Raw genomic sequence first — 27,730 nt, 5'->3', positions numbered from 1 at the left:
TATGTTACCCATATTGAATATTTCATGGTCATGTTTTCCCTGTCACTTCCTTACGTATAGGAACCCTGATCCATCCTTGCTGTTGATGCTCACAGTGCCCACAAAAATGCTGAGCACACAGTAGGGGTTCAGTAATTACTCGCTTGGTAGAGATAAGGTATTAAGTTTTTTTGTGTTTTTTTTTTTCTTTTAATTTTTTGGCCACACTGTGTAGCATGTGGGATCTTCGTTCCCTGACCAGGGATCAAACCCTTCCCTGACCAGGGTTAAGATTCCTGCAGTGGAAGCATGGAGTCTTAACCACTGGACCTCCAGGGAAGTCCCTGGAGCTAAGTATTCTTGTGACTTTCCCACTGGAGTGCCTTGTACGTGCTGGGCACCGTGTGACACAAAACAGTACAGGTCCTTACTCAGTGCTTCTCAGCTAGGGTGGCACTGCCCTCCTGGGGGTGTTTGGATACGTTAGGGAGGGAAGTTTCATTGTCACGGAAGCACTAACAGCATCTAGTATGTGGGGATCAGGGATGTTAACCACCCTGCCATGACTGAACAGCACAGTGAAGAATTGTTTTTCCACCCAAATTGCCAATATGCCTCTTGTGAACTTGTGAGGACGTGGGAAAGGTCAGGTGAAGGACTAGACATATTTTCTTCCATGAAGTCGGAAGTAGGTCCTAAGTCCCCTCCTTTCCTTCTTGCTGGGTGGAGAGAGGAATGTAGGCTGTAAATTACTTGTGTGCATGGCACATGGCTCTTCTCACAGCTTTTATTTGCCCGAACACCTCTGGAGGTAAACTGGGCGGGCTCCAGAGCCAGACTGCAAGGAAGAAGATTTTCATGTTCTCTCTTCACCACCTACCCACTCTCTCTTTCAAGGCACATTTGTCAGAAAGTGGTTGAAAGCATGTCGTACTTGGTCTTCAGTTCTGCATGTTCACGGAAGAGTCTTCAAGAAAAGATTCAGACAGATTCAATATCTTGTAATAACCCATAACAGAAAATAATCTGAAAAATATATATGTATATAATTGAATCAGTCTACCGAACACCAGAAATTGATAGAATGTTGTAAATCAACTGTACTTCAATTAAAACAAAACAAAACAATTGGGCAGGGGCACCCAAAAGCCTGAGCAGCGGGAGGGGAGGTGGAGGTAGGTGTGTGGTCACAGCGTGAGAGAGGAGGCTGGCGTATGTATCTCTTCTCTCGTGTCTTTGCATCCTACGGTTGGCCCCTTGAAGACAGGGGTGTGCTGAGTGAGTGTCGTTGCTCAAATTGCAGGGAATAACTAGAGGGAAGACCACTTGCCTAGTATCCTTTGGAGAAGAGCAGAGCTTTGGGGGTGGGTGAGTGGCTGGCGGGGATGCACCGATGCAGCCGTGCAGCAGAGCCACCATCGCTTCGCACTCTCTGAATCCAACTTAGGAGGGCAGGACTGGAGGGGCTCTTGGTCTAGTCTAGCTAAGGTTTGGTGAAGTTGGAGAAGGTCCCTCTAACCTTCACAAGGTCCTTCTTCACTGTGGAAACTACCTTCAACCCCACAAAGCAGGGTTGGGGGGGCCAGGCAGCCTGTGGTTCAGAAGTTTGCCAGTTCCTTTATCCCTCCAGACCTCTAGGAAGCCCTCTTTTTCTCTCTTTCTTCAGTTCAGAACAAAAATTGCTCTGTAACAAGTCATTTGTATTTTAATGGGGATTCATTTCAGAAGGGGTTCTGGGGTGGAATAGGAATAATAATGAATACTTACTATGCAGTATGTTCTCTCCTTATATAATCTCATTATCCCTCAACAATAACCCTTTGAAGTGGGATATTTTATTCATTTTCAAGATGACGAGACCAAGGCTTTCAGAACTTGGAAGTTAAATAACGTGCCTAAGGTTGGACAGCCAGTAAGCGGCAGATTTCAGATTCAGACTCGGGTTCAGGGACTTCCCTGGTGGTCCAGTGTTTAAGACTCCACGCTTCCAGTGCAGGGGCATGGGTTCGATCCCTGGTCGGGGAACTAAGATCCCACATACAGAGTGGCATGCCCAAAAAAAGTTAAAAAAAAAAAAAGACTCGGATTCAGACTCAACCCAGAACCTGAGCCTGTGCGCCCCTGTGCTGGTGGAGGCCTGCGCCCAGGTGGCAGGTGTCTTTGTCTGTGGGTGTGTGTTGAGGGGAGGGCACCCTGCAGCTGACATTCTGGACTATGTACCTGGAGCAGCATTGTTTTCAACTGGCTTTAATCATGAATGTGTGGCCTGTGGGAAACAGGCTTTGTGGGCTCACTTGGGATAATACAACACTGTCCGTAAAGTTTCTATGGTGAAGTATCAGGAGACTTAGGAACATGGCCTGTTTCATGGGTTGGAGGCCGCCTGTATGAGAAGTGGTCACCACCTGCAAGAGCACACGGTCTAGATCTGCGTCTTGGTAGAGGACAGGTTTTAATCACATGGGTGCATTTTTTGAGAAGAGGGAGTGACTTGATTGATGGATTAAGTGACTTTAAAAAAAAAATTTTTTTTTCTAAGTAAATGACTTTAGCCTGAGCCTTTGTGAACTGCTGGTGGGTTGGCGTTGGTGGGCACCTGCTGGGAACACAAAGCTCCATGGGGCCTGTGCCCAGAACTGGTAGAGATTTCTAGATGTCAGGCTGCCGGGCACAGTACTCTGATGATAGGAGGGGAAAGCGTGCACAAGAATTCAGATTCTGGAGGAAAGAGTTAATGATTCCGAAGGCCTGTTCTTCAGAGAGAGGAGAGGAAGACTATCTCATCCCTCCCACCTTAAAAAAATTTTTTTTAAATTGTAGTTAAATGTACATAACATAAAATTTAGCATTTTAGCCTTTTTTTGGGGGGCTGCGTTGGGTCTTTGTTGCTGTGGGCGGGCTTTCTCTAGTTGCGGCGAGCAGGGGCTACTCTGTTGCGGTGCGCAGTCTTCTCATTGTGGTGGCTTCCCTTGTTGCGGAGCACGGGCTCTAGGCATGCTAGCTTCAGTAGTTGTGGCACCACGGGCTCAGTAGTTGTGGCGCATGGGCTTAGTTGCTCCGCGGTACGTGGGATCTTCTTGGACCAGGGCTCGAACTTGTGTCCCCTGCATTGGCAGGGGGATTCTTAACCACTGCGCCACCAGGGAAGCCCCCGTTTTAGCCATTTTTAAGTGTACAGTTGGGTGGCATTAAGCACATTCGCATTGTTGTGCAACCATCACCGCCGTCCCTCGCCAGAACTTTTTCATCTTCCCCAACTGAAACTCTGTCCCCATTAAACATGGACTCCCCATTCCCCTCCCCCAGCCCCTGGCAACCACCATTCTGTGTCTCCTCCCTTTCTGTGTGTGCAGAGCTGAGCAGAGGGCTGACATAGCAGATGTTTACTGTTTGTTGAGTCAGGTGAGGTGGCCTGTTTCAGAAGTCCATGTGTCATCAGCCAACTCAGGACACCCCCACCCCCTCCTGGCTCTAGTGCAAGGCGGTCACCTCCGAGAGGGATTGTAAATGAAATGGCTACATGGAATCACAAAAGGATTAGGCAGCAGAAAGAGAAGTTGAGGGTTTCTCTTCCATATTCAGCTCCTTTTGCCATCTCCCAGCTATCATTTGCTTTCTGGTTCTCTTGTACTTATATTCATCATCTTGCTTGTTCTCAGCTCTTACTTCTCATGCTGGGGGTCTGGTGGGTAGCTGCTCTAGGAAGGTGGAAAGAAGATCATGTAGGGCATGAAGATAATAAAAGGTAACGACATTTATGTGTTTGTGTGTGAGGGGTTCATGTGTTAACTGGGCGTCTCCCTGGAAGTAGAAGAAAACCATCCTTAGATGAGTACCTTGGACCCAGTAGAGTATCTCTGTCCTTCCTGTGTTCCACCTTTCCCGAGGGGTGGCCAGTGGTGCAACTTTGGCTGGAAGCTTTATTCAACATCACGTATTCATGTATCATTAGGAACTGAAAGCTCATACGTGGGTGACATCAAGTAAAGGGAGGGTAGGTTTTTAATATCAGGCAGTATGAACTCAGGAGCTTCTTTCCCGTGGAATGATGGGCCACAGAAAAGGCCCTGATTCTTACAGGGGGAACGGGTGGTTAGCTGCTAAAGGTGTCTTGGGGAAATCATGGGCAGCCTTTGAGGCCCCTTTGATGTCACCCTCCTGGGCCTCCAGGCCTGCACAGTTTGGAGCCGGGTCAGGCTGTATCCGTCTGTGGTGTCCGCACCCCTGGACAGACCCAAAGCATGACCTAGAATTGAGTTGGATTTCTTAGAATAGAGGTGACCAATTCAGTGGCCTGCCCGGCCTCCTCACTTTGTCCACACGATTTATAGTTTCTCATCAAACTTCATGGGGAAAGAAGGGAAAAGGAAGGAGAGACACGCTTGGCCCTCAAGTCACCCAGGAAGAGAGGAGGGCAGGAGAGCCTTGTGTCATAGAGAGGCCTAACAGGTTAAGATCCAGGCCACAGGGGCCTCTAGCCAGTAGGTGGGGGGTGGCAACTTAGGGTCCCCTGTTCAGGGCTGTTTCCCTAGATCACCTGTCGTTGAGTCGGATCCCAGGTTCTGAGGACTCATAGTCTTTTCTCTGTTTTCTGTGTACAAGCTTACAGGAAGCTACATGTATTCAGCATCACCTTCCAGGGTCTGCCCAGTGGCCCTTCTCACCTCAGTCCCTCTCACTACAATCTAAAGCCTATTCCTTTCTTAGATTGAGCCAGGTATGAATTAGGGTTGATTGTTTTTCTTGGGCTGAGCCTGGTCCACCCACCCCTGGTACTCAAAGTGTGAATGGAGGAACGTTGCACTCCCTGACTCACGGCCTCCCTAGTTGTTACCCCGCAGCCTGGCATTGTGCCTGCCTCGATATGGTTATCTTCACCATCATAAATAAAAGCAAAAAGTGGTTTAAGTGCCTGTGTTTAAAGCAGAGCATCCATAGACCATCTTACATTTCTAAAGCTGCCAGCAGCAGGCCAGGGTCCCAGAGCTAGTTAGATCTGACTCCCGATACTCGTACTGCTCTGCGGCAGTGTCCAGGCCCCACCAGAAACGAAGGGCTCGTGTGTGTTTGGTCAGCCTGGAGTCCAAGGTGCATTCTGTGCAGAGGAGGTGTGTTTCACAAGTCAATGATTAATGCCCCTGCTGCTGCCCACATCCCCCGCCCTGGCCTTGTAACCTGCTCAGATAGGGTGATACTGATGTCTCCAGAGAGCTCCCTGACGGAGGCCTGCTGACACAGGGGCTGCTGGAGTTGAGGCAACGTGATGCATAGAGCCAGTGTGGAATTAGGAGCTGGGACACATGGTTCCCGTTTCAGTTCCCTCTAGTTTACAGGATGCGTGTCATCTCTCTGGGACTTGGTTTCCTTACTTGCAAAACAAGGGGATGAGAACAGTGGCTCTTAATCAGAGGCTCAGTCAGAATCACCTGGGTAGCTTTTTTTTTTAACCTACATGTCACCCGGGCCCTGCCTTCCGGAGGTGATTTAGTCCATCCAGGGTGGGGCCCTGGTATGTGTGTTTTCCCAGGTGATCTGATGCAGTTTGCCTTTGAGAACTACTGGACCAGATAATCCTTAAGCTCCCCCAGATCCAAGAGCCCCCTCCTCCTTTCTTTCCTCTCTTCCTTCCTAAATATCTTTGCGTGCCTACTGTGTGGGGTGGTCTGTTTGTTCTCAACACTGACTTAAACACATGAATGGATCAGATGTGTGCTTTGCAGTGTAGTATATGTAAGGAAAGGTGCACTTACGTGTGTGAAGTTGGGCAAAGGGGGAGTTGAGAGAAACGATACTGGGGGAGGGGTCGGTCAGGGTGGGATAACTGAGCGTGGTGTCTCCCAGCTGGTCTGGGAAACACAAGCAGCTACTGTGGAGAGAGTTCAGGGTGGGGTGAAGTTGGGGTGTGGACGTGTGGCTGGGCATCCGGGAAGAACACAAAATAAAGGGAAGGTTCAGAAAAAGGTCTGAAGGACCATTTGAAGTATGAACTTCGGTATATGTGCGTGCACTCCTTAGACTTTCCTGAGTCTGTTAGTGCCGAGGGAGGAGCAGGCAGACCAAGTGAAGACTGACCTGGGAAGAGGGCATTTTTACTTGGTCTTTGAAGATAGAGGGGGACCCGGTATAGTGAGGCCTTCCCCATCATCACTCACCCCCAAAAGCATAGACGCTGGAGACAGATGTGAATCCTAATCCCAGATCTGTCACCTACTGTGTGACCCCTGGCAAGGTCATAACTACCCCCATGCCTCATTTTCGCCATTCGTCAAATGAGGGCAACAGGACCCACCTAACAGGGCTGTTTCAGGGTTAAATAAAAGTGTAAGTAAAGTGCTTAGCTTGGTAACTGCTCATTAGATAGGTGGTAGCCACATGATTTCTCTTGTGAAAGTGCCCAGAAAGGGTGTCTCTTATGAAAGTTACCAGAAAGGTTCTGGTAACATTCCTCTCCTCCTTCACATTTTATTTGGGAAAGAGAAAACCACCCAGTGTATTGAGTGCAATCTTAACGGCTGTGGGTGGGTGAGTCACTAAGTCCCCAGGTGTGGGCCTGGCTTCCCCTTCCCTACCCTAGAGTTTTCTACCATCTTCCGGCTTCATTGGAAGAAAGAGCAACTTCAAAATCTAATATCTGAACTTGAAACTCCTGTTTGTCCTGCCCCCTGAGTCAGGAATTCCAGCAGTGGCTGAGCAGTGCCTCTGGCCCTGCATGCCCTTTTGTGTAAAAGCTCTGGGCCCACCCAGAGGAAGCAGTCAGCCAGAGTGGGGAAACCTGCACCCCACCCTTTGGGACATTCTGATGGGGATACATGGCTTTGTTCAGATGTGAGAGACAGGACTTTTGCACAAAAATGTGTAAAGTGCTTTATGGAAAGGCACAGATTCAGGCGGGGCGCCTAGCCACTAGGATCCTCACTGGCCTTGCCTGGAGACTAAAGGTTCTTTCTGCTTCAGGGCCTTGGGCCTTCCCCACCCCTGACCTTTGCTCAGTTAACTCCGACTTGTCTTTTTGGTCTCAGAATAACTATCACTTCCCCAGCAGCCCTTTACTGCCCGCCCCCCGCCCCAACCCCTATCATGACCTCCCTTTAATCTTTCTAATAGTGCCGTGTACTTTTTCTTATAGCCTATCACAGTTGAGTTTATGTAGTTGTGTAATTGCATCTTTAATGTCTGCTTCCTGTAAGCTCCACGAAGGAGGGGTCCATTTCTGTTTTGTTCATTGCCACATTCTAGTATCTGTCAGGCACTTGATGTTTGTTGAATGAATGCATGAACTGGTCACAGGGCCCTAAAGTTGGCATGAATGCATCCAGGGAAGGTTTCTTAGAAAAAAAGAGGCAGGAAATTCCTCCTTCTTTCTCACCTATATCCTTTGGGCTGTAATTTATTCTGAGTTGGTCCTTGGTGGGGCCGGAGAGGATCTGGCCTCCACCCTTTGGAGAATAACCGTTTCTAAGTCTGTGATGCGGGTGACTAGTCCTTCCTCCCCCGCCCCCTGGGCCCCACCCTGCACCTGCTCTTCTCCCCACTGACTCAGCTTTGCTCCCTCCACCCTTCCTTCCAAGGTGTCTTTTCATTGTCCCCTGTCAGAGCCTTCCTTCCTAAGTCCTCTCTCATGGGATCTGGTTGGTCTCCCATCTGGAATTAGATAGAAGCCACACAGGGGTTAGACAAGTCACAGGCTTTCTCGGTCATGAAGCCTCTCCAGCCTCTTGCCTCGCATTTGGGGACACCTGACTCCCACAGGAGGCTGTTGGCAATGAGATATAATGGTTTGTTTGTGCTGCAGTGGAAAACCAGCAGTGAGAAGCCTTATTATTATCCAGCCCCTGATTATTGTTGTGTGAGCTTGGTGTCTGCCAGCCTGAATGGGCTTGACATCTCCCCCTTCCAGCCTCCTCCTGCTTCCGTGCTCTGCCCTTTCTCTCCCGAGCATCTGCTTCCCAGGGACCACCCCTCCCCCAACCCCTTTCAGCCCTACCTCCAAGGCCATCGGTCTTTTCTTTCTCCCTTCTTTCTCACCTGCCCTCCTCACAATTCTACCTTTTTATCTTGTTTCTTTTCTCCCGAGCTGCCACTTTTCACTCTAAATCCCAGTAACACCAACAGTCTTGGTAAATCACCTTTTGACAGTGTTTTTCTTGCTCTATGGGAGGCAAGTCTCTTCATAATGACTGTGCAAATTTGTAGCACTTTGTGGATATCAAAATGTTTTTACATCCATGAACTCTTGTGGGATGGGGTTGGGTAGGTAAGCAAAAGAGGCTCTGGGAGCTTAAGTGATTTGCTGATTTGCCTCCATTACATGGAAGAATCAGAACCAGCGCCCAGGCCTTCTGATTCTTAGTGAGGTATAAACACTAACCATTCCCTGTCATTCTATGTTACTAGACTCCTGGCTGCCTTTCTGCTTCATCTAAGAAAATATTTCCCCAAGTTATCCTCTTATACTTTGGAACCTTCTTTTAAGTTGTCTAAGATGCGTCTTTCTTCCGCCCCTCACCTAACCCAGCCTCTGCCCACTGCTTTCTCCTTTCCAAAATGCTTCCCCTTTACCTCTTCTTGTCCTGTTGCCTCCTGCGGTCGTTGGGTCCTTATTAATGTTTTCATTTGGGTTTAGCCAGCTATATAGGAGTTTGTGCCTTAAGAAAGTCCACTTTCTAGTAATACATGTTTACCAAGCATATAAATTAGGGGCGCTGACTCACCTAACAAAAGAGGATTCACTTTTAGTAGCTGCCCTAGTACATTGCTTTTAAGTGAATATTTATGGATTATTTTGGAAAAATGGAGATAAACTCAAAACCTAGCGTTAGAAACCATTGCAGGAGGGAAAGGGGATGGTTCTTCTGGATAACACCAACTTGCTTTTGTTTCTATATTTATTCATTCAACAGAAGGGTATTGAATGTGGCCTTGACCTCTAAGGCTTAGTCTTGCAGAAGACGGACAATTAAAGAATCAATCACAAAAATGTAATTGGTGCCGTGAAAGGGGCCGTACAGAGTACTGTGGGAGCAGGATGGTCAGGGAAACTTCCTGGAGGAGGTGATGTCTGTGTTGAGGTCTGGAAGGATGGGCATGGAGCATGCAGGTAAAGGGGAGGGGAGAGATGCCCTTGGAAGGGTGGACAGCATGTGCAAAGACCCAGAGGTGAGAAGGGGCAAGGGGTATTAGAAGAACCGAGAGAAATCCAGTAGAGTGCATTCCTGCTTCTCTGCATCCTCCCCACACCAGCAAGAAACAAATAACCTCAGGATGGGAACGGGCAGGGCTCCAGATTAACCATCCCTGGGATCATCAGCTGTAAGGCAGTCAGATCTGAGCTTAAGGAAGAACCTCTTTGGCCCACAGAAGGCAAATGGAATCCAGTGGACAAAGCACTGGGGTGTGTGCGCCATGCCTCCTTGGATTTGCCATCAGAAGACTAACCAGGTTCCACTTTGAAAACACTTAATGTCTTGGAGCCTTGGTTTTCTCATCTGTGAAATGGGGTAATAATTCCTGCCTGGCTTCCCTACAGGTCAGAGGCACAAATGAGATAATGACTGTGAAAGCACCTGTATATTGTGGAGAGCTAGGTGATTGGCTGATGGCAGCAGTGGCAGCAGCTGGGAGGCGGTGAACTTGATTCTCCTGGTTACAGAGACTGATTCTTGTGGCAGAGCCAAGGTCCAACTCTGATAGCTTGTAGCATTTTAAACGCAAAGGCCTTAAAAAGTTGAGACTTGAGAAGTGAGTGTTAGAGAGGTAAAGGGAGGATGCCACCTCAGCTGCCTAGAAGACTTTGCAAGATCTTCCAGCTCTGGGCAGGGGGATGGCTAGAATGACCTCCAGCAGTCTTCAGACCTGAGGCTGGGGGTTGTCCCCCCCAGGCCTGCAGTTCTCTGTTTTCCCTTAGGTTCTGGAGGCAGGCGAAACCTCAGAAGCAGGCTGTTTATCTTTTAGGTTTTTTGGTTTATTTTTAAATTTCTGACTGCAATGGTAATTTTTTCCCTTTCCCTTTCCCCACTTCTCCAGCTCAGCATCAGAAAGAGACCATCTGTCCCCTGCCTTGCTTGCGGCCATTTTAGAACCAGCACAAGGCTGCTTGAATTCTGGGCCCCTCTCCTCCTCCCCTCTCTCCCCGACTGCCTGACTTTCCCTCCTGTGCTCCTTCATCCAGCTCCCTGCTACCCGCCTCCTGTGGGCCTCTCCATCCATGAAGACCTCTGGTCTGGATAAAGCCCCCAGCCCAGGGCCTGTGTCTGGGGCAGCCATGTCTGTGGGGAACCTAGGCATTGAGGTGTGGAGGGGAACTGCTCCCAGCCCGGCTCAGGCAGGCTCCTGTCTGCTCTGACTGGTTTCTGACCAGCATGGTATTTGTGTCTATGTGTGTGTCGGGTCTGGACTTGCTTCTGCCTTTGCGTGTATCTGTGTGTGTGTGCGTGTGTGCGCATGCACGTGTGTGTGTGTGTGTGTGTGTGTGTGTGTGCGTTCATGTTCGTGTGTATGTCCTTCTGGCGTAGAGGCCCAGGAGGAGTGACTTAACAACTACCCTTCTGCCAGCACATAAATCTCTCTCCTGGTTTCTTTCCCGCCCGTCTACTCCCAGGGCATACTTGATTTCCTCCCCTCCTGCACTCCTTTCCCGTAAAAATACTTCAAATCTGCCGATAAACAGAGGACTAGTACTTCACAGTGTGGAACCAGAATAAAAGGATGCAATTCAGTTCCGCAGTGTGAGGGGTAGGCTTATCCAGAGCAGAGTGGAGCGTCAGTTTTAGAGAGTGATGAAAGCTGGAAAAGGAGTTTTTTGAAGGCCGTCCAGTTTATTACTGGACGTTGCGGACAATGGGGAATTGAGGAGGTTTTTAACCTTCCTTTCGAGCTCTCTTCCGCCCAGTTTGTTGGCCCAGTGAGGAGGTGCCATGACGATCCTGCTGCCGACTTCCTTTTTCCCACGGGAGTATTTGTCTTTATGCTTTGGCCTTGGGCCCGCTTTCCATACTGAGCCCTTGGGGTAGGAATGGGGGTAACACGACACGCTCCCTGGGTTGGCAGAGGGTAGATGGAGGCTGACTCAGGCCTCGGAGGGCCACCTTCTGTTGACAGAGGCAGGCGTCTGGACCCCTTGGGTCCTTGGGGCTGTGTCTGCTTTCTCTGCTTGGGGATGAAGGAAGAGGTGACCTGATGAAACTTTTCCTGCCACTCCCCTACCCCCAGCCCACACATTCATTCCCATTTGCCTCCTCTTAACCCACGTTCTCTCTCCCAAACACACACCCTCCCATATTTCTTCTCCTGTGCATACATATACGCACATCCTCTATATAGCTGCTCACAGCTAACTGAAGGACATCCAGTGTCCACCCTCCACCAGAACACCTGCCCCCTGCCCCCCCCCACCTCTGCCAGCACTGAGTGTGCTTGCATCTGTGGGATTCGAGCTGCTGGGGAAACCTGTCTGCCTCTTTCTGGTGGCGGCTCCGATAGAAGGGGTTTAGGGTTAAGTGATCTGGTTGGTAGTGGGACTAAGGGATGGGGTTTAAAGCTGCCTTTGTACGGCAGTCAGTGTTTTAGTGCTTAGATGGTTGGTGTTTGGGGGTTGGGTGGTTTTGAGGCCGCTGATGAGCTTCTAGCAGATTGAAGGGCCCCTCCCCCAGGCTGTGCCTTGGTACCAGCCCTGCCTTTGCCCCCCTCTTCCTCTTTGTGTGGGCCTGCTGGGTCACAGGAAGAGCTCAGGAAAACAGGCCTATTGTTTTCCTCAGGGAGGGAGTGCGGGAGGGCCTCTCCACCCAGCCTAGTCTCAGTACTAGATAAATAGAGGCTCCACAGGCTCTGGCAGCCCCGTTCTTCCAGGCAAGAGGGTGGTTTGGCTCCGGACTCCATCCTGCCGGCTTTCGTTGGTTCCCTCTGTGGATCGCAAGTTCCCATTCTCTTTCCCTAGTGGCCCCGCGGTTCTTTTTCCCATCCCCCATCTGTATCACAGGTTTCTCTGAGTCTGTGGTCCTCTGTGGAGTCCTGGTGTGCTTGGTAATAGGAGGGGGTGGGGCTGTGGGGCCCCCCCCAGCACTTGTCCTCCTGTCCCCCCCACCGACCCTGGCACCGGCACCCGCCTCCTGGCAGTGCTCCCCCATTTGGGGTGGATGGCACCTGGCCTGGGTTAGGGAACCACGCTGGTTTCAGCAGGAGGACCTGCCAGGGCATATCCCGGTGAATAATCACCGCCGGGCCTGAAGCACAGGAGAGACCAGACCTTCCCTTGTCTCTTTCCCAAGGATTCACAGCCCTTCCCAAGCTTTAGAGTTCTAGGTCTTTCTAGTTCTTTCTACCATTCCAGCAGCCTCCTAGAATCTCCTGGAATTCTCAATGGATGGGCCCTTCCAGCTCAGAAATCCTGTAACTTTTTTTTTTTTTTTCTTTTTGCGGTATGCAGGCCTCTCACTGTTGTGGCCTCTCCCGTTGCGGAGCACAGGCTCCGGACGCGCAGGCCCAGAGGCCATGGCTCACGGGCCCAGCCGCTCCGCGGCATATGGGTTCCTCCCAGACCGGGGCACGAACCATATCCCCTGCATCGGCAGCGGACTCTCAACCACTGCGCCACCAGGGAGGCCCAGAAATCCTGTAACTTTAAGACTCATGGGTCAGCAAAAAAAGTGGGGGACAGATTTTCCTATCCGGCCTGCTTCTGCAGTTGCCTCACAAGCAGTCTTACCCCTGATGTTTTAGCATATGTAACTCTTCTCCACATGTTAATTCTCTGTGTTAGTGTCTGATTTATAAGCTCCTAGAAGGTAAACCCAAGGTTTAAGAAGGCAGTCTTTGGCAGGCAGTTTAAAAAGATGCTGCAGGGGCTTCTCTGGTGGCGCAGTGGTTGAGAGTCTGCCTGCCGATGCAGGGGACACGGGTTCGTGCCCCGGTCCGGGAAGATCCCACGTGCCGCAGAGCGGCTGGGCCCGTGAGCCACAGCTGCTGAGCCTGCGCGTCCGGAGCCTGTGCTCCACAACGGGAGAGGCCACAACAGTGAGAGGCCCGCGTACCGCAAAAAAAAAAAAAAAAAAAAAGATGCTGCAAATGTTGATAATAACAGTTTGCATTGTTAAATACTTCAAAAACCCCTGTACCCCTCAGGGTATTTCATCTATGTGCAGAGCAGACACAGCACACACGTCCCTCCCCACTTGGAGGTGGACGATCTGAAGCAGCACAGGTGGACGCATGTGTTAGAAGAGGTGTTATTGGTGGAACAGCCCTGGAGCTGAGGGTCTGATCTGCCAGCTCTGGGCCACTTCAAGAAATGTGACCCTGGGACTTCCCTGGTGGTGCAGTGGTTAAGAATCCACCTGCCAATGCAGGGGACACGGGTTCAAACCCTGGTCCGGGAAGATCCCACACGCCGTGGAGCAACTAAGCCCGTGCACCACAACTACTGAGCCTGCACTCTAGAGTCCGCGAGCCACAACTACTGAGCCTTCATGCCACAACTGCTGAGCCCACGCACCGTAACTACTGAAGCCCACGCACCTAGAGCCCGCATGCCTAGAGCCCGTGCTCCGCAGCAGGAGAAGCCACCGCAATGAGAAGCCCGCGCACTGCAACGAAGAGTAGCCCCTGCTCGCCGCAACTAGAGAAAGCCCGCACCCAGCAACGATGGAGCCATAAATAAATAAATAAATAGATAGATAGATAGATAGAAATGTGACCCCAAACGAAGGCCCAATGCAGCCATAAATGAATGAATGAATGAATGAATGAAAGAAATGACCCCAAACCTCAGGGGCTGGCCTCCTTTTGCCCCTTCTGTCACCCACCCCTTCATCCTGATTCCACTGTGACCCCAGGCCGCTCCTGTACATTTCTAGGTACCCACACACTAATTGTGAGGGAGCAGTTGGGGTTTCCTCCTTCTCTCCTTCCCGTGTCCTGCAGCCGTGGCTCACGGCTCCCCGTCCTTGAACTTCAGCTATTATTATCCCCGCTGCCACCCCATCCCAGCTAGTCCTCAAACATCGATGCATAAACTCTTTCACGTTTTTCTCTTGGGAAATAGTCACAGCGTTCATTTTTCACCTAATCTCAGTCAGTCCTACTCCTGCATTAAAATGATTCCTTGGTTTCCAGAGAAGGAAAAGGAGAATGCCAGTTGGTGCTGGCCGGGGTCAGAGTAACTGCCTTGTTGTCTGTCAGAGCTCTGTTCGCCATCTTCCCCTCTCCAGATACGAGCTGGAGGGGGATCCAGGGAGCCCCTTGAGGGTCCACAGAGCAAGGAAGAAAGAGCCCAAGGCCAGTTTGTGCCCAGTTCTCTCCTGGCTCGTCCTGGTGAGCAGAGCCCACGACGAAGATGCAGGTCGGCGCCTTGGAAGGGATCAAGGCTCCGTGCCCAGTCCTCTTGTTTAGCTGGCTTTTATCGAGCACATAGCATGTCAGATGCTGGGGAGGTTCTGAAGCGCAAGGCAGTGCCTTTCAGGAAGTCTTCGGGCTACAGCTGGGGAGACTTAACTCACTCGAGATCATTAAAGGGGAACTTGGAGGAGAAGAGTCTGAAGGGACAACCCATTCCGTCTGCCCCCTTGCCCCGCCTCCCACTGCGTGTCTCCTCTTTATCCACCCAGCTCGGCACCTCTTCTCTCCCTCCAGCCCCTCCAGCTCTTTTCTTTATCCTCGACTTCTTGCAGAATGCTTTCCTTGACCAAACCCACCTCTACCTTGCTCTGCTGGCATTTAAAGGTTAAATCAACAAGCATCTGAGCACCTCACGGGTACTTAGAAATGCACCTGGTGCTGTAAGGAAAATAGGAATAGGCGCCAGGCGATTCGAGAGTCGTGTGAGGGCAGCATCCTGTATGAGCTGCATGTCACTGCATGTGTGCGCGTGCGTGTCGGGATGAAATGCGCGTGCGGAATGCGGCCCTTTGTATTGCACCTGGAGGCACATCTACCCGGAGAGTTATTGCAGGTTACATCACTGCTGTCTCTTCATACCTGAACACGTACAATTATAAATCATAAATGACATCATATGACCTAAAGCCCGGTGCCATGTAACATCTCTCTGGCAGTTTTTGACCTGGATGAGGAGTCTGTCAGGTGGCTCAGAGCCCCACTCTTCAGTAATGGATTCCAACACTTTTATGCTGCCTTTCTCAACCTCTCCACCAACTGAAGGCTTTATAGAGTTCTAATGTATAAAATTTATGGAGGATAAGAAATGCTTAGTAACATAAACCCTAGTGAGTGAAAGAAAGTAGCCACAGACTGTCACTCCACATGCTCACAATGCAACAAAAGTGATTTTGCATATGATACAGATTCCAAGCTGCCCAGGTAATATACTAAAACATTTGGGCACCCATATAAGCGCAAGTCTGCAGAGCTCTCATACCAGATGGTACCCAGGTATCACCTGAGCATGGTTCCTGCCCTGAAAGAGCTTCTCTTCTACTTGGGGAGATGAGACATAATCATGAGAAAAGTTAAATGGTGATGTTGCAATCTGGCTTGTTCGGTTACAGGGAACCTGCTCGAGTGAGGTTGAATAAAGGGATAGTTAGAGCAGAGACTCTGGAGCCAGGCTACACGCATTCAAATCCTGGCTCTGCCACTTAATTAGCTGTTGGTCACGTTACTTACGTTCACTGAGCCTCAGTTCACTCGTGTAAAATGAGAATCATAATAGTATCAATGTCGTGGAGTTTTGTGGGGTTAAATTCAGGGGTATGTGTAAAGCTCTTAGAACAACAGCACTGGCTGTCACTGCTGATTTTTATTTACTTCAAGGTCCAGAATCTCACCGCAGTCCGAGCACATGAACTGCATGCAGCATACATAGCCAGTTCCTTGGAGATGGAAATGTAGGGTGGAGCTGGGTCATGGTAGCACCAGGGCACAGGGAGAACCAGTCAGTCTCCCCGCCACTTCCCTCTCCCTCCATTCTGCTCACAAACAGCCTCTGCTTTCCTTTACTGAGATAAGAATGGCCTCTGCAGCCCTGGCTCTCCAGGTACCTATCTGGCATCTTCCCTCTGAGTTTCAGTTGGAATGGCTGAGAGGGAAATTTGCCCTCGTTCGTCTCTTCTCTTGGTCTTGGACTGGCTACCTTTGGACCAGGAGCCCATCTCTTGGACTCATGAGCTATGTCTAGGGCAAGAAAGGGATCAAATGATTGAAAACATGGTGCCTTAGGCAACAGGAGCTTTGATCAGGGCAAAGCAGGCCTGGGAGTCAAATTTTGAGGTCAGAGCTTGGCTCCATCACTTCCTGGCTGTGTGTAATCCTGGACACGTCATTTAATTGCTCTAAACTTCCTTCCCTGTGAAATAAATATGCCAATAACACCTACCTTAGAGTTTGCTATGAGATTATACTTCTAAAGTGCTCAGCAGTACCAGGACCAAAGAAAATGCTCAAAAACTGTTAGCTGTTTAATTATTAGAGGGATATGGGGAGGATGGGCAATGAAAGAGATCTGTGAGACAGACAATGTGGGAGATCTCATGAGGTATTCAAGATAAGGGCCACAGGGATAGGACAGATAATAGCATTCATTGCTCAGAGGGTCCTGGGAAGGCTTTTAGACCCCAGCTTAAATATGTCGTCCTTAGTAGAGCCTTTCCCTGATTCCCCAGACTTTGTCAAGTTTGTTCTCTTAGCACCCTGTGCTTCTCCGTGGCACATGAGCGGTACCACAGTTACAATTAAAGAATTGTAGAGTTGTTTAGTGTCTGCCTCCCCCATCAGAGCGGAAACACCCTTACAGCAGGGACTGCCCCATTTCACTCATTGCTATATTCCAGAGCCTAACACAACTCCTGGCACACAGTAAGGAAGTCATACATAGTCATCTGGTTGGCAGCTTCGTGGAGTGTGGACTTGAGCATTTAGAATCATAGAGTTAGAACTGGAAAGTTTTCTTGTTGAAAGGGAACCCAGAGAGGTTAAGTGACTTGCCCCCAGACACACAGCCTGTTAGCAGCAGAACCAAGAATAGAAACCAGGTTGCCTAATTCTGTATCATATACATGGTTATATTTTATCATTGTCTGTGTTTGTCTCAGGACTATTTCACATGTGTTATTAGACCAGAAGCACTCTGGGGGGCTCCCTTTCATGTTAGTGGGGTAGCTTTCTTAGAATGGAAATTGTCACTAATCAACAATAATTTATGGAGCATTATGATAGGGGCTTTGGGATTATTATTTTTAATAACAGCTCTATTGATATATAATTCACATAGCACAAAATTCACCCTTTTAAACTATTTTAAAGTGGTTTTTAGTGTATTCACAGAGTTGCTATCACCACTATCTAATTTCAGAATATTTACATTTCATTTCAGCCCCAAATAAAACCCAGTACCCATTAGCAGTAACTACAATTCCTCCCTCCTCCCAGCCCCTGGAAACCACTAATCAATCTACTTTCTGTCTCTATGGATTTGCCTGTTATAGACATTTCACATAAATGGAGCCTTACAATATGTGGGGTTTTTTTTTTAACTGTCATCTTTCATTTAGCATAATGTTTTCAAGGTTCATCCATGCCATAGCATATATCATTATTTCATACCTTTTTATTGCCTAATACTCCATTATTGGAATATCATATTACTGGAATATCCATAAATGGATATATCACATCCATTCATCAGTTGATGGACATTGGATTGTTTCTACTTTTGGGCTGTTATGAATGAAGCTGCTGTGAACATATTATGTGCAGATTTTTGTGTGTTCATATGTTTTCAATTATCTTGGGTATCTACCTAAGAGTAGAATTGCTGGGTCATGTGATAATTCTCTGTTTTACATCTTGAGGAACTGCTAAACTGTTTTCCAAAGTAACTACACAATTTTACATTCCCACCAGCAATGTACGAGGCTTCCAAGTTCTCCAGATCCTCCTCAGTGCTTGTTAATTATCCGTCATTTTGATTATAGCTACTTTCGTGGGTGTGAAGTGGTGTCTTGTTGTGGTTTTGGTTCGCATTTCCTTAGTGACTCATGTAGAATATCTTTTCGTGTGCTTATTGGCCACTGTATATCTTCTTTGGAGAAATGTCTATTCAGATCCTTTGCCCATTTTTAAGTTGGGTTATTTCTCTTTTTTATTGTTGAGTTATTTTATTCTTGAGTTTCTTTTAGTATTCTGGATACAAGTCCCTTATCAGATATGTCTTTTATCTAGACATAAGTCCCTTATCACTGATATATAATTTGCAAATGTTTTCTCCTATTCTGTGGGTTGTCTTTTCACTTTCTTGATGCTATTCTTTGAAACACAAAGGTTTTAGATTTTAAGTCCAATTCACCTTTTTTGTTGTTGTTGTTACTTGTGCTTTTGGTGTCATATGTAAGAAACCATTCCCTGATCCAAGATTACGAAGATTTACTCCTGTGTTTTCTTTTGATTTTTCTTATTGTTTTAGCTCTTACCTTTTTAGGTGATCCCTTTTGGGTTAATTTTTTGTGTATGGTATGAGATACGGGTCCAAATTCATTCTTTTAAATATGGATATCCAGTTGTCCCAGCACCATTTGTTGAAAAGACTATTGAATGGTCTTGGTAATCTTTTTTTAAAAAAATAAATTTATTTATTTTATTTTAGGCTGCATTGGGTCTTCGTTGCTGTGTGCGGGCTTTCTCTAGTTGCGGCAGGCATGAGCTACTCTTTGTTGCAGTGCAAAGGCTTCTCATTGCGGTGGCTTCTCTTGTTGTGGAGCACGGGCTCTAGGCGCGTGGGCTTCAGTAGTTGTGGCACGCAGGCTCAGTAGTTGAGGCTCATGGGCTCTAGAGCGCAGGCTCAGTAGTTGTGGTGCACGGGCTTAGCTGCTTTGCGGCATGTGGGATCTTCCTGGACCAGGGCTCGAACCTGTGTCCCCTGTACTGGCAGGTGGATTCTTAACCACTGTGCCACTAGGGAAGTCCTGGTCTTGGTACTCTTGTTGAAAGTCAATTGACCACAAATTTAAGAGTTTATTTTTGGATTCTCAATTCCAGTCCATTGATCTATATGTCTATCATTATGCCAATATCACGGTCTCTTTTTTTTTTTTTTCCACGCTGTCTTGATTTCTGTAGCTTTATAGTAAGTTTTTAAGTTGAGAAGTGTGAGTCCTTTAACTTCATTCTTCCTTTTCAAGATTTCTTGTCTCTTTTGGATCCCTTGCATTTCTATACGATTTTTAGGATAAGCTTGTCAATTTCTGGAAAATAAAAAACAGCTGGGATTTTGATAGAAGTGCACTGAATGTGTAGGTCTTAACAATACTAAGTCTTCTGATCCATAAATACAGGCTAGCTTTCCATTTACTTAGGGCTTCTTTAATTTCTTTGAACAGTGTTTTATAGTTTTCAGTGTACATGTTTCATACTTCTTTGGTTCGATTTATTCTTTTTGATGCTATTGTAAATAAATGGAATTGTTTTCTTTTTTTTTTTTTGGTACGCAGGCCTCTCACTGTTGTGGCCTCTCCCGTTGCGGAACACAGGCTCCGGACTCGCAGGCCCAGCGGCCATGGCTCACGGACCCAGCCGCTCCACGGCATGTGGGATCTTCCCGGACCGGGGCACGAACCCGTGTCCCCTGCATCGGCAGGCGAACTCTCAACCACTGCGCCACCACGGAAGCCCTGGAATTGTTTTCTTAATTTCCTTTTTGGATCATTCATTGTAGTGTATAGAAATAGAGTTGGTTTTCATATATTGATCTCGCATCCTGCAACCTTGCTGAACTCGTTGATCAGTCTAATGGATGAGATTAATATGTGAAATTGAGGTTGAAATTCATGGGTTGGATAGCTTGTGGTGGGCTAGAGTGGCTAGAGAAGATTTCTTGAAAAAAACAAACAAACTAACAAACAAAAACCTTGGGATTTGGCTTGGCTGACAAGAGAGGTCATTTTTAGGGAGGGTTGGCCACATGAACATAGAAAAAAAGGGGCATGAGTTGAGTCAGTGCAGACGGAGCTGCTGCAGAGCTGTTGTAGGAGGGAGCAGTAGCACTCCACCGCTGTGACTCCACTCAGATCTCTGCTGCTCACCGACAGTCCTATACCTTCCATTCACCTGTTAGTAACTCCCTAAAGCAGCTCAGTCTCTCCGAATGGGTCCATTGACCCTCTGCATTGGAATCACCCAGGGGATCTGTTAAACATTTAGATTCCTGCTTCTCACCCCAGACCTATGGTGCTAAATCAGAATCTCTGGAGTAGGATCCTAGGATTCTTACATATCCTAAAGCACCCTGTGTAGCATCTGTTCCAAGCTTTTCCACCTCATTCCTCAAGCCCCACACTCCTACTTAGCAGATGATCTTCCGTCCGACATAATCATTTAAGTCAAGGTCATTGGGTATTCATGGAGCTCCCCCATCGTCCTTCCTCTTTAACCTCAATAGACCAGTGTCTCTTCACGTCTCATCTCTTCCTGTCCTTCTCTCTCCCTCCTTCATTAGTTACCCGCACCCTTGTCCCCATCCCTTCCCACCTCCCAGCAGCTGGCTGGACAAGAACCAGGCTGCTGAGAACAAAGAGTCTCAGCACCAAGGGAAAGAACTGGAGAAGGCCTACGGTAGCATCGCTACAGAGCTGTGCCTGTGTGCAGAGGCGACCAGGATCGCCCGGTGGCTTCCCAGGAGCAGAGCGCCTCCCCCTGGGGGCGCCTCTTCCAGATCATCATCGACGAGGGTGGCCAGGCACAGGGACAGGCAGATATTTGAAGGGCCCACGTTTAAAGCCAGATCAATGGCATGAATCGTGTTTGAACTGTGGTATATCACTCATTTCTGGGCATTCTGAGTCCTTGGGTATGTGTGTCAGGGAGAAATAGGCACTGTTGTCTTTCATCATTGCTGTAATGCAGTGGAAGATACAGTTTACATACTAATACATACATACATACGTATGCACACATGTATACCCTTTAAAGAATCAATTGGTCAGGCATCATCAGCCTCCTCTCTTTTTGTCCTCTTCCCTTCCATAAGCATGAGAGATCTTCCCTAGTTTGCAAACCCTTGTGTCTGACCCTGCTGCCTGCTCTGCTTTCCCCCCTTCCTCTCAAAGTCAGACTTCTCGAGAGAGGGTGCTGCACCCACAGCCTTCACTTCCTCATCACCCTGCCTCCCCCAGCCCCCGCTGTCTGCCTTCTGCTCTCACAGCTGCAGTTTCCACAGGGATGCCCAGTGGTTCCCCCAGTGCTAAGGCCAGTGGCATTTCTCTCAGTCCTCTTTGACCGCCTCCCCTCTGGTGTCTGTTCTGTTCGCCGGTGTGCAGCACGTGGCCCTTCCTCAGAGGCTGGCCTTGGCCCTTCTAGTCCTCTTTCCCTGTGCACTCATCCTGGACACCGTGTCTCACACTCACAAACGTCCTCTAAATCTTTATCTCCAGACCCTTGTTTCTAGCTGCCTGTTAGACATTTACTTCTGTGCATCCCCTAACATCTCACACTCAACATCCAAACCCAAACTACTGTCCCTCAGCAGGGCCTGGCCTTCCCCACTCTTCAGTTCTTGTCACCACTCAGATACCACCTCTTCCAGGGAGCCTGCCTGAGATTCCCACTCTGAATTTAATTCTGTCCCCTGAAACTGCAGAGCACACTTTTTACCCAGTCCAGCTTCCTCTCAGTTGTGTGAGGAAGATGAGGCCCCAGACAGTTAAATACTTGCTCAGAGACCCACAGCTCCGTTCCCTCTAGAAGGTCACTCTCCAGCGCTCCTGCCTCTACTCCAGACTTGAGTGCCTTCGATCGCTCTCATGGCGTGGAATCATAAACCGCCACATGTCCACGTTGGGGTGCTTGGCCTGTCTGTAAAATCATAAGGCCCTTGAGGGACCGTCCATGGTTCTCATATACCACTGAGATGTGCCTAATTGAGGACTTGTGACGCCGTCAGTGCACAATAAATATTTAATGGGTAAATGAAAGAAGGTAAAGTCGCCTGACAGGTCTCCCCTGATTAGGGCCCAGCCTAGTGCAGGGCCGATGTAGACACTCATTCAGGCAATATTTATCAGTTGGTTAATGATAGGGCAACTTCAAATACCCGGCTTAGGTGCTGGGACTCCCTTCCGTGAGCAGCGGGGGGCCATGCCTGTCCTGGGCAGAGTAAGATCAGGAAAGTGCTGTTTCTGGCAGCAGCAGCAGAAGGCAGGATGGCGAGGCAGGAGCTCTGGGAAGGAGGAGTGAAGGGATGGGTCTGGGGTGGCACCTTCAGGAATGGAGAGGAGGAGACAAATGGGCATCTTGAAGGGAGAAAGGACAGGGTGAGTGTGAGGTGGAGAAGGAAGGGAGGGAGAAGATGCTGCAGAGGTGGACTTCGGTGAAGATGGTGCTGCTATTAAGAAGCAGAGGGCTTCCCTGGTGGCGCAGTGGTTAAGAATCCGCCTGCCAATGCAGGGGACACAGGTTCGAGTCCTGGTCCGGGAAGATCCCACATGCCACGGAGCAACTAAGCCCGTGCGCCACATCTACTGAGCCTGCGCTCTAGAGCCCGCAAGCCACAACTACTGAGCCAGGGCGCCTAGAGCCCGTGCTCCGCAACAAGAGAAGCCACGACAATGAGAAGTCCGTGCACCGCAAGGAAGAGTAGCCCCTGCTCACCGCACTAGAGAAAGCCCGCGTGCAGCAAGGAAGACCCAATGCAGCCAAAACTAACTAACTAAATAATAAAAACTAAAATGAAATAACTTGTGCCAGGCACTGTCTTAAGCGTTTTATGGGCATCGCCTTGTTTGAAGTTGACCCCAGCCCAGAGGTGGGTACTCAGGTATCCCCATGGTGCAGACAAGGCCACAGGCTCTCAGTTTGTCACCGAGTTTGGAAGCAGTAGCATGTCTGAATAGCCAGAGGGGCTCTGACTTCCGTTTTCTCTCCCCTCCTTCTGACTTTTCCCCTAGAACATGAACTCTGGCCCAGTCCAGGAAGAGGGCACCTGGCCGCCAGGCCCCCCTGCAGCCCCACGTAGTCGTGTTCACCCTCGTCTCCTGGTTGAATAGCTCTTCCGTGTTTCTCGCTACATGGCCCTGTTCTGAGGTGCTGGCGCCTTACTCTTCCTCCCTCCCCCCCCAGGACCCTGCTGGAATCTTTGAGCTGGTGGAGGTGGTCGGCAATGGAACCTACGGGCAGGTGTACAAGGTGAGGCTCTGTGTGCAGCAGCGGGGCCCACCCCCATGGGCCTCCTCGGGAGTGAGCCCCAGCCTGGAGATTTGAGGGGGGTGGGGGGCCCTGGCAAAGGGTGGGGGAGGGCCAGGGAGGGAGGGAGAGGAGAGGGATAAAAGTCATGAGGGAAGGAAGCAGCAAGAAGTGGGGTGTTTTGGCTGGCTTCTGCCTCTGAGTTTAGAACTAGCTCTGGGTGTGGCAGGAACAGTCTGGAGCTGGGTGGGGTATGGGACAGGGACACGGAGCAGGGGGAGGGGTCTGGGGACGTGTGTGTCAGAGCTCAGAGGTGCAGTTTTGGCTTCTCCTGAGACCACAGGACTCAGGGTTGGTGGGACCTAGTGGGTGACCTTCTGCAGAGGGGAAACAGCTTTCTGGAGCTCCCGAGTGGCCTGCTGCAGGGCTGGAGCCCGAGCTCAGGCTCTCTGCTTCTGAGGCCTCCTCTCCCCACACAGAAGTGGCATTTCCTTGACCACTAATTGTGGCTTTTAGCCTGGCCAGCCCAGCCCTTTCACGTGGTCTGACCACTGGTCACACTTGACTTGGGGGGGCAGCTGCAGCAGAGGGATGTTCAAGGCAGGTGCTGCCCCAGAGCACATACCTGGCTGCTTCGTCTCCAGATACGACGCTCGGTCTTGTCACGAGTCCCCTCTGTATCTCAGGGGCCTGCGTTTCCTGGGTCACTGGGACCACCTGCCTGTCTCGTACCCTTCTTCCCTGTGAGCTTTGGGAAGCAGGCGCCCCCCCCATCCCCCCATCTCTTGCCTAGTTGTTGCCATGGAAATAGCAGCTCTCTGTGTTCTACTGCTTCTCTGGGCTTGGGGTCATGAAAGACTGCTGAGGATAAAAATAATCCATGGCTGGCAATACCCCCACCCCACTCTTTCCCAGGAAGCCTTGGACTTTCATACCCAAGCCTCAGATGGCTCCTGCTAGGAATTTCGGAAGGATGGGGTGCGGGGGGGGGGATGGGAGGGACACACTCTAGAAGAAGTCTCTTCCCATTAGCACTGGTGATGGCATTGACATGTCAGTCAGCCCTTCTGTGTTTCTCTGAGTTCCCTAAAATCTCAGCTCTATCTTTATTCTTTCCCGTGGACAATAATAAAAAGCCTTGGGCGGGGGGGTGATTCTGGGAAAGGCCTCCTCACCAGAGGGGATGGATCAGGAAAGCACCCAGGCAGTTTGTCTTGCATAGAAGATGCTGGAGAGGCAAAGCCCCGCCAGCCTCGTCCCCCAGCTCCCTCCAGCTCTGTCTGAGGATGGAGAGGTATCTTTTACTCCCCATTCTAACTTTCAAACGGGGACGTCTAAGCCAGAGAGCCTGGCGCAGAGCACGACGGTCTCTCACTCACCCTCTTGAGCATTTCAGGGGAGGGGACCCTTCATCGTTATCCAGCGTAGCACTTGGGATCCAGCCTCGGTGGTTTTCCTGTAGCCCTCTGTCTATGACCAACCCATAAACTGAGGTGTCTAGCCACCATGAGGGGCACTTTGTAAGACAGAAAACAGCCAAAAGTTGTGGCCTCTCCCAAATTAAGCCCTTCCTGATGCCTCCATGCCTGGCTCTCTGTCCTGCAGGGTCGGCATGTCAAGACCGGGCAGCTGGCTGCCATCAAGGTCATGGATGTCACGGAGGTAGGGAGCTGTGTAGGGCAGAGGGAGGGTCAGAGCGTTGAGAAGGGGGCTGGGGGGGACTCTCAGGGCTTACCTCCCTGGATTCACCTAGGATGAGGAGGAAGAGATCAAACAGGAGATCAACATGTTGAAAAAATACTCTCACCACCGCAACATCGCCACCTACTACGGGGCCTTCATCAAGAAGAGCCCCCCTGGGAACGACGACCAGCTCTGGGTGAGAAGCGCCCCTGGCCTGCCCACCTGCCCCTCTCCCAGTTAGTCCATCCATTCTCCCGCCTTTGTGCACAGCTCCTGGGAAAGCAACACATCAAAATATTTGTGGGTGTTGGCAAGACCCGAACCCCTCCCAGCAGCGCACAAGACTTTGTGGACGATTACTCAGCCACAGCTTGCTGTAGCTCTTTCGGGCCTCCCCCAAATTCCCTCCTGGCCAAGAACATTCCTAAGAGTCATTGCCCTCCCTAGCCTGGGCACTGGTGCCAGCTGATTCCCCAGCCTCACCCTTTCTGGTGCTCAACCCAGCACAGAGGAGAGGGCAGCAGGGAGCACAGCCATGGCTGGGGGGCTGGAGCGCATGCCAGGTCCCCGCTCCCAGCAATTGCCAGACAAGTACTTACTGAGCACCCTCTACGTACCCTGCACAGATAGTCATGAGTTGTGGTCCCTGCCTCCAAGGCACTTAGTCTTTTTTGGGGAGAGAGAGAGAGAGAGAGACAGAGACAGAGAGAGAGAGAGAGAGAGACAGAGAGAGAGAGAGAGAGAGAGAGAGAGACAGAGAGAGAGAGAGAGAGACACACACACACACACACACACACACACGAGTAACACGTCAGGTAGTGTGTAGTGGGTGATCATTGAGGGCTAGAAGCTGAGCGCTAGTGACCAGGTGCCCCACTGTGGACCTGATGGACACCATCCTCCCCTCCTCCCCCTGTGCTCTGCTGTGGGAGTTGGAGGCCCCAGATGCGGACCGTATGCAAATTACCTCTAGTGTGCACACGAATGTATGTATCCCAGCCAACATTTTTCTTTTGCGTTAGATGCGGCTTTTAGAAAATGTACAGTGAAAACATTTGGATAGGCATACTGATCCCCTGGCACTTTTTTGGCCGCTGCCTCTGGGTCCCTAGAGGAGACCAGCCGGGAGCTCTTCTCATCTCCCTGCCTCGGCCCTGCCTGTTTGCAGAGTTTCTGCCGAAGTCTCACAGGTTCCCTCCTGCGGTTCTTTGGTAGCCCCATGCACTGTTTTGTCTCCAGCAGACCTGGGGACTTCTGACTCTTAGCCCCTTTCTTCTCTCTCGGTCAGGGATTGGCCAACTTTTTCTGTGAAGGGCCAGCTAGTAAATATCTGGGGCTCTGTGGGTCACAAAGTTTCCAACAACTACTCAACTCAGCCATAGATAATGCACACATGGGACTAGGAGTGTCACTGGATTCCCAAAGATCTTTACGCAAGACACTAAGGTTTGAATTTCATCTGATTCTTCCTTTGATTTTTCTAAAAATTCAAAAAACTTTTTTGGCCGTGGCATGTGGGATCTTAGTTCCCTGACCAGGGATCAAACTCGCGCCCCCTGCAGTAGAAGCACGGAGTGTTAACCACTGGACCACCAGGGAAGTCCCCTTTCTTTGATTTTTATTCCAACCATTTAAACATGTAAAAACCACGCTTAGCTTCCTGGCCATAGACTGCTGACCTCTGCCCCAGAGGAGTGGTTCTTAACCGTTTGGGGTTTATGGATCCCAGTGAGGATCTGATGAAAGCTTTGGACCCTTCCCCAAGGAAAGTGCACAAACCCACATCATGTTGTCTATAATTTTAGGGATTCCTTGGGCTCCTACTCAGGACCCAGACCACCTCCCTCAGCCCACCTGCCTTGTCTTTCCCAGCTGTGTCCCCTTCCTTCCCTAATCTCAGCAAGTTCTGTAGCCTTTATGAGAGGCCTCACAGCCCCTGCTCTCCAGCTCATACCAGTTCTGGCCCCAAGGACTCCAGTCCTCCTCCAGGGGCCTGGCAGGGGAAGGAGGCCTTGCCTGACAGATGCTTTTCCTTCCGGTGCCTCCCTGGGACCATAGCTGGTGATGGAGTTCTGTGGTGCTGGTTCTGTGACAGACCTGGTGAAGAACACGAAAGGGAACGCCCTGAAGGAGGACTGTATCGCCTACATCTGCAGGGAGATTCTCCGGGTGAGTGCCAGGGCCCTCCCCGCCTCCTCCTCCTGGGCCAGCCCCTGTGGAGCGTCTCCCTGGACGTGGGCCCTCCCCGCACGCACGGGGAAGGAGATGGAACTGTGCCCTCTTGAAGGAGTAGAGAGGGCCTGATGCCGGTGGGGGTGGAGGCTGAGTGCCAACCTTGGAGGACACTCGGGAAATGGGCGCCTCTGTTCCCCGGCACTGCCCCTTCTCTACCTGCAACCCGGCAGCTGGATTCTCCAGAGCCACCACTCTGGGGAAGCTCCCCCCAAAGTTCAGCCTGTACTTGGGCCCCTGGGTGGAGAGGGGCAGCTCCCTCAGCCCAGCCCAGCCCAGACTGATGCCTCCCCCTCCCCTCGGCTCACACCCTTGTCCTCTAACACAAAGGCTACCTCCCCCTCTCCTGCCCCAGGGTCTGGCCCACCTCCACGCCCACAAGGTGATCCACCGAGACATCAAGGGGCAGAATGTGCTGCTCACGGAGAATGCCGAGGTCAAGCTAGGTACGCCGACGCCTTCTGACCTCCAGCACAGGATGAGCCCCTTTATTCATTCCCTCTAGTGGCTCAAGTCCAACGACCCATGGGCTGGGAGGTTTGCTCCTCTCCTTCTGCTGAAAGTCACCCGAGAACTTGTCTTGCCTGCTCCCTGTTAGGTCCCAGGTGCCGTGCAGGCCCCTCTGGGGAGATGGGATTGTTTGGCTCCTTCTGCCTGGACTGCTGTCCCTTGGTCCTTTCACCTTGGTTTTTCCCCCAGACGCAGGAAGACTAAGTCA

The 27,730-nt window shown here is 50.2% G+C and overlaps 1 protein-coding gene across 5 annotated transcripts in view; it reads left to right on the top strand.

Moving 5' to 3' along the window:
- The window catches only part of MINK1 (misshapen like kinase 1), a 48,610-nt gene that overhangs the window by 8,397 nt on the left and 12,483 nt on the right, over positions 1 to 27,730 (top strand). For all 5 annotated transcript variants that reach the window (XM_081219257.1, XM_081219258.1, XM_081219256.1 and 2 more), the window contains exons 2-6: positions 23,035 to 23,100; positions 24,703 to 24,759; positions 24,851 to 24,976; positions 26,839 to 26,949; positions 27,368 to 27,458. In XM_081219257.1, coding sequence (XP_081075383.1) covers positions 23,035 to 23,100; positions 24,703 to 24,759; positions 24,851 to 24,976; positions 26,839 to 26,949; positions 27,368 to 27,458 — 451 coding nt within the window. The remainder of the gene's footprint in view (positions 1 to 23,034; positions 23,101 to 24,702; positions 24,760 to 24,850; positions 24,977 to 26,838; positions 26,950 to 27,367; positions 27,459 to 27,730) is intronic.

Source organism: Mesoplodon bidens (genome assembly GCF_964165515.1).
Source record: "Mesoplodon bidens genome assembly, chromosome: 19".
Classification (NCBI taxonomy): domain Eukaryota; kingdom Metazoa; phylum Chordata; class Mammalia; order Artiodactyla; family Ziphiidae; genus Mesoplodon; species Mesoplodon bidens.
Note: the sequence above shows the minus strand (reverse complement) of the source record. Positions and strands in the feature narration are given on the sequence as shown.